Source organism: Budorcas taxicolor, chromosome 1 (genome assembly GCF_023091745.1).
Source record: "Budorcas taxicolor isolate Tak-1 chromosome 1, Takin1.1, whole genome shotgun sequence".
Lineage (NCBI taxonomy): Eukaryota > Metazoa > Chordata > Mammalia > Artiodactyla > Bovidae > Budorcas > Budorcas taxicolor.
In genome coordinates, this window is record NC_068910.1 from 163,598,715 (window position 1) to 163,611,862 (window position 13,148).

General features: G+C 39.5%; 1 protein-coding gene across 1 annotated transcript in view; it reads left to right on the top strand.

Moving 5' to 3' along the window:
- GOLIM4 (golgi integral membrane protein 4) overlaps positions 1–10,623 on the top strand; it is an 81,367-nt gene extending 70,744 nt beyond the window's left edge. Inside the window, exons 13-16 of the mRNA XM_052643779.1 lie at positions 1,334–1,501; positions 2,682–2,750; positions 10,088–10,168; positions 10,474–10,623. Of these exons, the coding sequence (XP_052499739.1) occupies positions 1,334–1,501; positions 2,682–2,750; positions 10,088–10,168; positions 10,474–10,623 (468 nt within the window). The remainder of the gene's footprint in view (positions 1–1,333; positions 1,502–2,681; positions 2,751–10,087; positions 10,169–10,473) is intronic.
- The last annotated feature ends 2,525 nt before the right edge of the window (positions 10,624–13,148 follow it).

Below are 13,148 nucleotides of genomic sequence, written 5' to 3' on the forward strand. Positions count from 1 at the left end.
TTATTACTTGGTTAGAGTTAGAGCCAATCTGTATATTTTTATAAACTTTTGCAAAGGACATTCAGTACGTTTTTCCCTGAAGAAAACATGTTACATTTTCCCTATATATCCGCACAGGTTATTGATAACACACAAAAGGAAATCCGTATGACAGGATTGTGGAGTAACTGGAGTTTAGTGTGAAGGTTACGATTTGTCACTCTGTATCCCCAAGAAAAGTGTCATTTTGTTCTTGAACGAAGTGTATAGCCAGGGTGGTGTAGACAATACATCAGCTGAGACTGCATTGAGCTCTTGAACATGTTCAAGGCTCTGAAGTGAATTGACGTAGAACGTTGTGGTCTGGAGACTAAATCTCACTCAGGTTTCCCTGTCTCTGGGAAGCATTTGCTGCTTCAGTGAAGTGTCCTGTTGATGACCCCAGTGTGATCAGGGAAGCTCCTACAAGCATCATCATTTCCGCCCAGCTCACACTCTAAAAATCTTTATGACGGTGTATATTATTTTGAAAGGTGCTTTGTGATCATAAGTGGGACATCCAGATAATTCTAAAGTTGATAATATGAAGGGCATTCGTTGGACACAGTAACCGAGAACTACTTGAGAGGTAGGATGGGTTGGGGGAGGTATTTTTCAAAATATTTAAATCACCAGAAGTTAAGCCCAGTCCCCTTATTTTGTCTCTTATCAGTGCAGCATCTCTTAGCTTCACATTAGTGTTCCTTATAAAGAAATGTGACCCACGCTAGAATGTGATGGCCTACTCTTGAATTAGCCTCCTCTTGTCTCGGACACGACTAAACGACTGAACTGAGCTGAACTGAACTGTCTCCTCACAGGCCTTCTTCTTGGGTGCCTGCTGGTGTGGGCTTCCTCTCTCCTCAACTGCTTTTCACCCGTTTACATCAGCTGGTTTGCAGAGAATAACTGGTCTGTAAAAATTGATGTACTGGTGAAAGCAGTTACCATTTGCCTATCTAAATCTCTCATTTTAATGATTTGTCCTATTTGGTCCTTTGGGTTTCATTAACTGTTTTTCTTGTCATCTAGTTATGCTCATATTACTTATGGCATTGGAGCTTTGAGAACTGTTTTGGAATCACTCACAGGAAAGAAGTGCTCTTTGAACTTCTTTCTGATGCATCCGTCTCTGACAAAGCAGAGGCTTTATCTTTTGACAGCAGGATGGGTACCCGTGAGTCTTGGTAAGGATAGACCTGAGCAGTCTGGTAAAGGACAATTTAATTTTCTGTCAGCCTGTGGCCTTTCAAATGAAATTAAACTTGATCTTGGATTTTTGAAGTGGTGCTTGCTTTTCATTAAAATTTTACAGAGGGCAGCTGTAGAGGATATAAACCCAGCAGATGACCCTAATAATCAAGGCGAGGATGAATTTGAAGAAGCTGGGCAAGTGAGGGAAGAAAACTTGCCAGATGAAAATGAAGAGCAAAAACAAAGTCACCAAAAGCAACAGAATGCAGAAATGGAGGAACATTTGGTGGTAAGTAGGTGCTGTGATGGAGGGTGGTTTTAACCTGGGGATTTCATTTTTTTTAATTAATTTATTTTAATTAGAGGCTAATTACTTTACCATATTGTGGTGGATTTTGCCATACATCAACATAAACCAGCCATGGGTGTACATGTGTCCCCCCATCCTGAACCCCGCCCCCAACGTCCCTCCCGACCCTGTCCCTCATGCATCAAACTTGCACTGATCATCCATTTTACTTATGGTAATGTACATGTTTCAATGCTATTTCCTCAAATCATCCCATCCTTGCCTTTTCCCACAGAATCCAAAAGTCTGTTCTTTACATCTGTGTCTCTTTTGCTGTCTTACATATAGGGTCGTTGTTACCATCTTTCTAAATTCCATACATATGCATTAATACACTTTGGTGTTTTTCTTTCTGACTTACTTCACTCTGTATAATAGGCTCCAGTTTCATCCACCTGATTAGAACTGACTCAAATGTGTTCTTTTTAACAACTGAGTAATATTCCATTGTGTATATTGGAATATTACAACTTTCTTATCCATTCATCTGCCAAAGGACCATCTAGGTTGCTTCATGTCCTAGCTATTGCAAACAGTGCTGTGATTGACATTGGGGTACATGTGTCTCTTTCAGTTCTGGTTTCCTTGGTGTGTATGACCAGCAGTGGGATTGCTGGGTTGTATTAACCTGGGGATTTTATAAATGCCTAAAGTGAAAAGTGTTAGTCTCTCAGTCATGTCTGAACCTTTGCGACCCCATGGACTGTAGCCCACCAGGCTCCTCTGTCCATGGGATTCTCCAGGCAAGAATACTGGAGTGGGTAGCCAATCCCTTCTCCAGGGGATCTTCTCAACCCAAGGATCAAACCCGAGTCTCCTGCATTGTAGGCCGATTCTTTACCATCTGAGACACCAGGGAAGCCCTATAAAGGCCAGGTTTTATGCAAAAGGTTTTAGCTATGACCTGTGTGGACAGGAAGTTTACCTCACATGCAATGCTTGCACTCAGGAGTGGGTCATGGGCATCCTGGACTTTGTTGGGAGTGATTAGTCATCATTTCCTGCCCACTGAGGCATTGAAATGCACTGTTCATGGTGGCCTGCCTGTTCTTTGTCCCAGAGGACTGGAAGATGCATCTCTAGTGTTCAGTAACCTGAACCTCTGCTTTTGTTTCAACAGATGGCAGGAAACCCAGACCAGCAGGAGGACAACGTGGATGAGCAGTACCAGGAAGAAGGGGAAGAGGAGGTAGGAAGGGGGAGGGCAGGAGGCCAGACTGCTTGAGGTCTCACACTCACCTGAACAAGACCTCTCCGAATGGGCTTTCATAGAACGGTTTAGAGCCATAGGCTAGATAAGGAAGGATGGTTTCGAGGAGAAATGGACCATAGCCGTGGAGACATTTGGTTGGAAGATAACAAAAACAGGATGATAGAATTCTCTTCTCTTGTTTTCCCTAGAAATTTTGAATTAAGAAGACACTTGACCTTCCAGGAATGACATACTTAGGTTTATGTGATCTTTGTAAAAATATTTTCTGCTGTCTCTTTCCCTTACAAGAAAAAAGAACAAAGCTCTGCCCCTTGAGAGTCTGGACAAACCTCAGAGACTTTCTCTGTAGACATGGCCACTGCTCCTGCCTCACAGTGACACCCCATGGTGTCCAGCAGAACACACTTAACACCCTCTAGACATGTAAAACATTTTCACTTTTAGTCTCTTCCCTTCTATTAAAAGTTTAGTATCTTAAACAAAGAAGAAAAGGAAAAATTGATAAGGAGCTCAGCTGAGTAAAATACATTCGGGTAGAATTTCTTAGCATTCCATTTCAGTTTGCTTTTTATTGCAAACCCCTAGCATATTACTGTAAATTAGCTTCGAGGAGCATGTACCGTGTGTAGTGTGTAGTGTTGTTGCGTGTAGTGCCACAATTGTGTAGTTGACTGATTAATGCTGTTGGTTGAGCTGGTTAGTCTCAGCAGGGTACTGTATGGACCACTGGCGCTCAGAACACAGGAATATGATATACATGAGGCCCAGGCCCCAGGCTCCATGTCTCTCTGGACCAGAAAATGGTCTAGCAAATTAAAGCCCTAGTTCAGAGGTGCTTCTCAACCAGGCCTTTGCAAATGTGTGACTCTGGCCCTAAGGGGAGCAGCAGGAGAGGATGGAAAAGTGGCAGCCTGAACCTGCCTGAGAGCCTGCTAAGAGGCCCGTGCTTCTGCCTCATGGGCAGAGCTCCCTCAGCTAAGGCTGCTGCCTCGCCTGGTTGCATTTGTCAGCTTTTCAGAGCTGATGCTGAAGTTTGTGTTTATACCAGGAAAACAGAGAAGAACGTCATTCTTTGCAGGCATTGGCAACATATACCTGTAGTTTTACATGCAGTCTACCTGCCTTGATCCTCTTATTCTCTCTCCTTTTTCTCATCCTGCTGTTTATCCTGATCAAACCCCTGAGCCGTGTCATCAGAAGAGAGTGTTAGAGAACCCGGCAGCCTTGAATATGAAGACATCTGGCAAGAGAAAGATATTCATCTGGACCTCTCTTGTAACAGGATGTCTGGACTAATATTACTTGTTTCATTATGTCTGCTGCCAGGGATCTTTGAGGGATTAAAAGAGAAGAGGCTCACCTTGGCTTCTTTTTAAAAATTCAGAAGGATAAACATAAAATTTTAATCAGTATTTACTGATTAATTTTTTTTTTTTTTTACTTCTGTATTCTATCAGTTAATGTGGGATCCAAGAGGGATCAAAGATAGAAAAGAAAGGAAGAGAGGTGGGAGGGAAGGAGGATGGTGACAGGCAGAGGCCCCCCAGTGCCCAGCCCAGAACTCCCAGCTCTGCACCTTTGTCCCCGCTCTCGGACCCTGACAGACTCAGGTCATCACACATTTCCCTTTAGGGTGGCTACCACATGAACTCTCAGCAGAAGCCCAGCCTGCCTCTCTTCTTCCCTGGGTACCTTTCGCCTCTGCCCTCTAAGCGTCCCTTGTTCAGGCTGTATTTTATTTTTTTGGCAGTTCCTGAGGTGCTTATTGGATTTTCCCACCTCTTTCCACTGTTCTCAGTTCTTCCCTTGAGGAGGGAGAATTTCCATATACCAGTCAAGGCCTAGTAATAGACGAAGTTCTCAGCGGAGTGCAGCGAAATGAGAAAAACAAAGAGGGATGCTGTATGTGAGAAGACATAGCCTGTTGTCTATGAGTGTCATGTATGTGAGCACTCAAAACTGTAAAATGCAGGGTAATGTGCATCATTCTTCTCTTTGTTAAGCCTCAGAGGCTTCCAGCTGACCCCTGAGATGTAAGGCCCATTGCCACCATTGGCTTGCCTCCCTTCCAGTCCACCATCAACCTGCCGCCTTGTCACATTGGCCTCTAAGGAGGAATTGCATCTTGCCAGGGTTGTACCTATTCAGAGGCACAGCCCATGAGACTTGTGACTTGAACTTTGAGAGTACCGAACCCCAAACAAGTGTGATGTTCGGAAATCTGCCCTCTCCCTGCCTTCTCTTATCGTAGTACAACAGTGTTTTCCTTTTGAGATCTAAAAACGACCGTTAACAAGCATTGATTGCTTTTGCTTTGGGATCTTAGAAAGATGTTCCTATGATGAGACATTCCTGTGAAAAGCCATCCGCATGTTGCATACTTTACAGATTTTTAAAATCTCCTTATGAGCAAATGAGACAAACTGTGACATTGCCAGAAAGTGCTGTGTGTACTTTAAAATGATTTAAATGTTTAAAAATATAGAGAGCTTAAATGACTACTGTGGAAAACCCAAGTGCTCTGTTTCCCCAATCTGAGTAAAACCAGATTGATCTGAACACTCACATAAGAACAGGTACAAGGTTTCCTGGCTGCCTTTAGTGGCTTGTCAGCCTGGGAATCACCACATCAAGAAACTGCCCAGATGGCAGAAACTCTAAACATTAGCCAGCAAGCAGGGGTGTCCATCACAGATTGAAGGTCTTTCCGTGATCATGTCCCATCCATCTCTTTGGATTTTAGGCCTCTTGGTTACTTAAGGGCATCCTTCCAGTTCCTGGCTCACCCCCTAAGATCTTTGATGCATCAGAGAAAGGCGTGAATACATATGGGGACTGGGTAGCTAGCCAAGTCCATTCAGATTCAGGAGATCTGTTTTGTTTTGTTTTGTTTTAACTATTTATTAAACTTTGCCACATCACATAGGGTCATTTTTCTAAAATGCCTAAATCATTAGATTTTAGTAATGAGTAATTTGAGTTACTTTGTCAACAAAGGTCTGTCTAGTCAAGGCTATGGTTTTTCCAGTGGTCATGTATGGATGTGAGAGTTGGACTATAAAGAAAGCTGAGCACCAAAGAATTGATGCTTTTGAACTGTGATGTTGGAGAAGACTCTTGAGAGTCCCTTGGACTGCCAGGAGATCCAACCAATCCATCCTAAAGGAGATCAGTCCTGGGTGTTCATTGGAAGGACTGATGTTGAAGCTGAAACTCCAGTACTTTGGCCACCTGATGTGAAGAACTGACTGATTTGAAAAGACCCTAATGCTGGGAAAGATTGAGGGCAGGAGGAAAAGGGGATGACAGGATGAGATGGCTGGATGGCATCACTGATTCGATTGACATGGATTTGGGTGGACTCCGGGAGTTGGTGATGGACAGGAGACCTGGCGTGCTGCAGTTCATGGGGTCGCAAAGAGTCGGACACGACTGAGTGACTGAACTGAACTGAATGAGTAATAAGGAATGGTTCAGGGACATATTTAACAAAATGTTTCCATCGGATTTAGCAGGATAATAAAGAGGATCAAGTGTGGAAGACATAACTGGCATGTCCACATTGTAAAAAAGTAACATTTGGCGGTATTAGTCAAAACATTTTAAAATTACAAACTCCATATCATTTTGTCCCATTTCAGTAATGCTTTTAAGATGAGTTTGAATTACTCTTGCCCCCAAATGTAAAGAATATATTACTAGAATATTAGAAAAGGTATATTCATAAATTTGAAAAATTATAAAATTTTCATTTGTGTAATACCTAAATTAAAGAGTAATTTAAATCAATGGTTTCCACCTCAGTTTATATTGTCAGTTGATCCACAACCTAAATTTTCTACAGTAGATTCCAAGAGAGGAAAGAACTCATGAAACAGTGTTTATCTCTCTAGCCAGAGACATTCATTGTCACTCAAGTGGCTCTCAGGCTTTGCTGTGGATGAGAATCCCCTTGGAAGGTGTGTAAAACATATAGATCCCTGGATCAGACCTTAACTCTTGGAGCTTCTGTTCCTATCTGTGTGGGACCTAAGAATTGGAGTTTTTCTACAAGCTCGCAGCTAATGCTGATGTTTCAGGAACACACTGTTAGAGAAGTCTGAACCCCTTAAGACTTCTATCCAAAATGATGTATGTCTGGGTGCCTACTTACTGAAGACTTTCTCATCAAGGTGGTCCTTAACCTCCACCATACCACACACACACACAGAAAATTAAAAATCACTGATTTTTATCTAACCCCTTTCTTTGACAGGTAAGAAATTTGAACTTCAAAGAGGTTACATAAGTTTTCAAAGGTCACACAGCTTGTTGTTGTTAGAACCATGATTAGACCCTACCCGGGTCTGCTTTTAAAAGCTCTCATAATTAAGTATACCAAGCATAGTAACTGGGCTTCCCAGGTAGCTCAGTGGTAAAGAATCTGCCCGCCAGTGCAGGAGACTCAAGAGACATGCATTCGATTCCTGGGTTGGGAAGATCTGTAGAAGGAAGTGGCAACCCACTCCAGTATTATTGCCTGGAAAATTCCATGGACAGTGGAGCCTGACGGGCTCCAGTCCATGGGGTCACAAAGAGTAGGACATGACTGAGCATGCACACACATGCACATTACATTAAAGCATAGTAACTAAATAGTTGATACAGGCAAGTTTTTCTTTTTAGAAATTAGTGAATACAGAAGGAATGATGGAATTAGAAAGTCACCATTTTTTTAACCCCTAATTAAAACAGTTGATTTAGGAGCAGTCATCAATGGATGACATCACCAGATTAACAGAGGTCAGGGGATTTTACCATGGAGGGATCAGGCTATAGCTGTCTGAGCTCTCTGACCAACTTTAGCTTCACTAAAAGTAGAGCAGACAGTATATGCCTCCTGATGTGATGGAAATATGAAGTCTACAGCATCATTGCTGAAAAATCTTTACTTTGCAAATTGAATCTGAATTCATTCAAGCCTTTAAGCTACCTTCCTTTTGTAAGAAATGGGGAGGCTAAAGAAATAACTGACACCTCAAAGAAGCAAATAAATCCAGAGTCTGGGTCATTTTACTGGACAATAATATAGCATTAAGGAAAAAAGAAGGAAGTGGAATTGGTGTTGGATATGACTTTTGTTTAGATTAGGACAAACCAGATGTAAATAGACATATTTAAGACAATTGAGAAAATGTAAGTAAGGACTAGACATTAGATGATGCCATGGAATTATTATTAGATGTAATAATGGCATTATGGTTATATAAGAAAAGTGCAGTGTGTTTAGAGATGGGTAGGGCTGAAATTACATGATATCTAGAATTTTTAAGAATAATTCATCAGAAAATAAAGTGATAGGTGATGCAGGCATGGCAACATTGAGATAACCTTTGAGCCTTGGTGATGGCTATTAGGGAGTTTATTGAATCATTGTCTTTGTGCTTGAAATTTTTCATAGTAAAAACAAATGACCTTATTGTTTATACAGCTTGGAGAGTTGCAGAGCCAAGGATCTAATCTAGCTCTGTCTGACTCCATGGTCTGTGTTAGGGGGTTGGCAGGATATAGGCCTGGGTCTATTTTATAAGTGAAGCCTTACTGGAACAAAAGCCATGCCTTTTTGTTCACATGTTGTCTAAGGCCACTGCTGCGCTAGAGTTGGGTAATTGCTAGAGACCTGATGGCCAAGAAAGCCTGGATATTTACTTGGCCCTTTATAGCAAACATTTGCTAATCCTGATTTATTCTTTTCACTGTACCACAGTCTCAAGGCAGTTCCCTCCCAACCCCAACTACAGTATTTACTGTTCACTAGTATATTTTCATTATAAAGGCCATAGAAGACATGTCTTCTCACTGAAATCAACCGAGACACTTTAGCAATTTTCAATTAGTGAGACCTTAGTACAATCTGAAATAAGTGCTTCACTGTTTTCGCTATAATGTCCTGGGGAGTGTTGTTATTCTGTGACTAAGGGCCGAAGAGATGTCATTGGCCACTGCTACAGCCTACGAGTGAGGCAGAAGTGTCTTCTTTATAGCTCGCTCTACCAGGACACGTAAATACAAAATATACTCTATATCTGTCACCACAATGTATTTATTTGGTGCCAGTGTGGTATAGGGGCTGTGAGTCCAGCCAATAATGGACTGGTTAGACAAGGCTCATGAAGGCCAGCATCTTAGGCTGGCATCTTTGAAGGTTCATCTTTGTAAACTCTTAATAGGTCAGGGTCCCTCCAGAGTGGGTCTGGTGGTTGCAGTTCATTCTGCTGAACCTGGGCTATGGACACCTTGACACAGCCCTTAATTTGTTGTTCCTTAATTATAACACCAGTATACTTTCTTTTTCTTGCCCATTTCTGGGATATTTAACACATATACACTGCCCCCTCCCCAAATTAGGTAATTTTGTGTTACTCAAGACTTACTCTTATGCCATTGTCATAGTTAAATTATAAAATATATTGCCCTCTATTTTCATAGATGTGATCATTAAATAGAGATTTAATGGTCAAAAACGTTTGGATTCTTTCTCTGATTTGCATTTTGAGATAATCAGAATCAATGACACATAATAGTAATAGCATACATGAAAGAGAACTACTTAAAACAGAAATGTGTTAGAATACAAAGAGATGCAGAGATTTGAGGTAGCTTAATAACTATTCTATGAAGAAACTGAAATGATTATGTTCTGTGTTCTAGATATTTTAGCCAAAAAAGTTTATTCTTAATTAGAGAAATGTATATATACAGGTTTTTCTCTGTTCTCGATTACACTAAAGTGTAGGTGGTGGTGCCTGATTTCTGTGACTTGTAAATATCTGTGAGAGCAGATATGTTTTGCATTGACTCATTCATTGATTCATTTAAAACAATATTTATTAAGCACTTGCAGCATGCCAAGCATGCATCTAGGTATTGAAGGCAGTTAGTTGAGTAAGACTGATGGTTCCTGTTCTTCACAAGAACTTACATTCTGTCAGACCTTTCAGACTTTCACAGTTCTCTCTTTTGGAAAAGAGGAGTTTTTTAACTTCATAACGTGAATTTCTTCAGGTGTCATACTTGGAGTGTTAACCCTTATTCAAACAAATCAGAAACTCAACACACAAAAGTCCTAGATTCTGAATAACACTAATATTTTTAGTAAGTATGTTACACATTTATTCATGGCCAATAGGCAAGTCAAATCTTTGTCTTTCCAGATTTATTTTTAGCTTAATTTTGTCTTTACTGATTTGAATGAACTTTTTGGAAATCAGAATATGTTGCTTCAAGTGTTGAAATGATACAAGTGTCCACTTGATGTCTCTGGTTTGTTTTAGGTTCAGGAAGATTTGACTGAGGAGAAAAAAAGGGAATTGGAGCATAATGCTGAAGAGACCTATGGTGAAAATGATGAAAATGTATGTGAGGATATACATATTTCCATTGCACATGTGTGCCTTTGTGCATATGAGTAGGAGATACCTGTGTATAGTTGGAAAGATCCCAGTGGGTACATCTGAGGTGCCACGGAGTATAACATTGGGAATTAGGGAATTGTGTGACAGTGTGAAGATTAGAAAAGACAGTAGCACTCTTGCCTATTGGAATATTTTCTTCACTTGTTTTCTTTCTGTTTTGGTTTTTTTTTTTAAAGAGGGAATTATTTATACCACTAACTCAGTGTCCTGTCTCTCAGTTTTCCTTTTTGTCTTTTAACTTTAAGGCCGATGAGAAAAATAATGAAGGAGAAGAGCAAGAAGTTCGAGATGACAACCACCCCAAAGGCCGAGAGGAGCACTATGAGGAGGAGGACGACGAGGAGGAGGATGGGGCTGCTGCCGCTGAGAAGTCACGGCGAAGAGCTGAAATGTAGCCATGCCCGATTTCACAGGCAGAGCTCAGCTGTCGGATGCTTTTCAAGCTGCTCAAAAATAAATCTGCCTACTGAACTCTAGGATATTTAATTACAAAAATTAAAAATTTAGACCTTTTTTAACTTTTGTATTAGAAATGCTCATACATTTATATGAATATATTTTGATAACCTAGGTTAGAGCTTCTTTTTATATTCAAGCAAGACCTGAACGAGAAGAAAAATGATATAGCAGACGTTAGGCTCTGAATCTCATTTTTCACAGATTATGTGATGTTGGAAAAGACCTTGATTTTGTATATGTTTTAACTTGTTCCTTCTCTGTCTTCCAGTTTCCAAATGTTCTGCTGTCTGCCTTTGATGAAATGCAGAATTTCAAGATAGGGAATACTGAAAAATGCTGTACACATTTTAAGGAGAATGGCCAATTTACTAATTGGTGCCTTTCCAAGGTTCTTATGTATAGTTCTGATAGAATTTTCACCTGTCTGTGTATCTCTGGGATAAGATTCATAGTGACATACAGTTAGAAAGACGTTTTTGTTATAAAGAAACTGTTTTTCAGGCTTCTCGGATCAGTTAGAGAAATATTTGATTTTACTTAAAATCACAGGTCTTCCTCTTGAATTAAATTTAAAAGTGAGATAGTACTAAAACTTACGTGGCACTATTCTGGACTTAGCTATTTCAGGATTCAAACAAGGTGTGACACATCACCATATTAACCTTTTGAAAGGACTGACACGTTGTTTAATAACGAATTTGGTGTGTATGGGTGGCATTTTCCACATGAGCACCCCTTCTTTTTTTTTCGGTAGTCACCCAGTGATAGCCTTGTTTTAGTATCTAATTCTTGACAGTAATACATATTTCCCTGTAAACTCTGTGCCTCAACACTTAATCATTGATGACAAGCATGAATATGAAGAAGTACCAAACTGAACAACTGAACAGTATATTGTTCAAAAGCTATATGGTGAAGTACATAAGGTGGTATGATTGACCCTCATGACTTTTCTATTTGCTGGGATTAGCTCTGCATTATATCCATGGATACACGTTTAATGATGATGAATTATGCAAATCCCTTAAAATTAAAAATAAAAAATTTCCCATGGGATAGAGACATATTTCAGTCTCAAGTATGAAACTTTTTAACTAAATAGAATTAGGTTATATCATTCATTCATATATGTGTGGTTTTATAATAGTACTTTCAAATTAAAACTGATTTCAATTTGTACTATTATTGTATGAATGTAACTTTATTTTTTAATAACCACACTCATGTATGGTTTTTGATTATCCCATATGAGTCATTAAGTATGTATGCATAGGAATGCTTTGTTCAAATGTATTTTGGATTTTCAGTAATCATGAATCAAATCTTACCTTTATGTATAAAAACCCTTTATGTAATGTAAAATGTATGATATTGTACATAATATTCAGAATACAATTATTTTGGTAAATTAGTTTGTATTTTTAATGTCCCAGTTGCAGTATTTAATTATTTGAAACACATTGAAACTTGGTAATAGTCAATAAAATGAAAAGGAGCAAGTGGTAAATCTTCTAAAAGTATGTGATTTTTTATTAGTTTCTGATCTTACATTTTTCAGTTCTTTTTCATAAAGGAAAAATTTTAAGAGTTACCAATATATAGTAAAGAATTATAAAGTGCTTTTCCCAATCTATTCCTATTTTGCTATCTCTTTCTCTGCTTGGATTGGCACATGAGTTTTTCTCCCCCTTTTTCTAATGAAAGAGCTAAAAATATTTATTTTATTTGAGCTAGTTCTGGAGGAAGAAAAAAGGAATGTAAGACAGTGACACACAAAATAAAAAACTATTATATCTTCCCTGAAAAAGCAAACAAAGCAATCACAAACCATTTTACTCTGGATAGCACCAAGTTATAGACTATAGCTATTGGCTATAGCTGTTTCAGCCAATGTTTGGAGGAGAACTAATCAGCCAGAGCTGATCTACATTAATGAGATGAGCAGAAATAAAATGTCACTTGTATTTACCTTGCCAATTAATCTGTGACTTGGTACCAGTGACATAATAAGAAGGTGGTGGTGAGGGGGGGAGGCACATTTTTAAAGGACAAGTAGAATGGAGCACACAAAAAGCTATATTAATACTAGCACAAATGGAATAACTGGATATTTAAGAGTGGTTGAGTTAGATCTAGGAATAATCTGAGCCACATGGAGGTCACAGTGGTCAATGTGGTAAAGGATGACAATGGACTCACTGTCTTCTTACTGTGAGAAATGGGAGAACAGGGTCTACTTTATCCCCACAGTGCTCTTTTAAGGCTCATGGAATTCCCTTACAGCTGAAGAATTTTGGTTGTTTAAACTGCTTTGAGTTCTCTATTTTCCTTTTAGTTCTCATTACATCATTTTGGTACATTGTCCTGTGGCAGGTTGCACAGCATTAAAAAAAAAAAGTCCATTTCTGCTCTTGAATTTTCTTCTGGCTTCCCTTGTACTGTCCATTCCTCGTTTACTTCT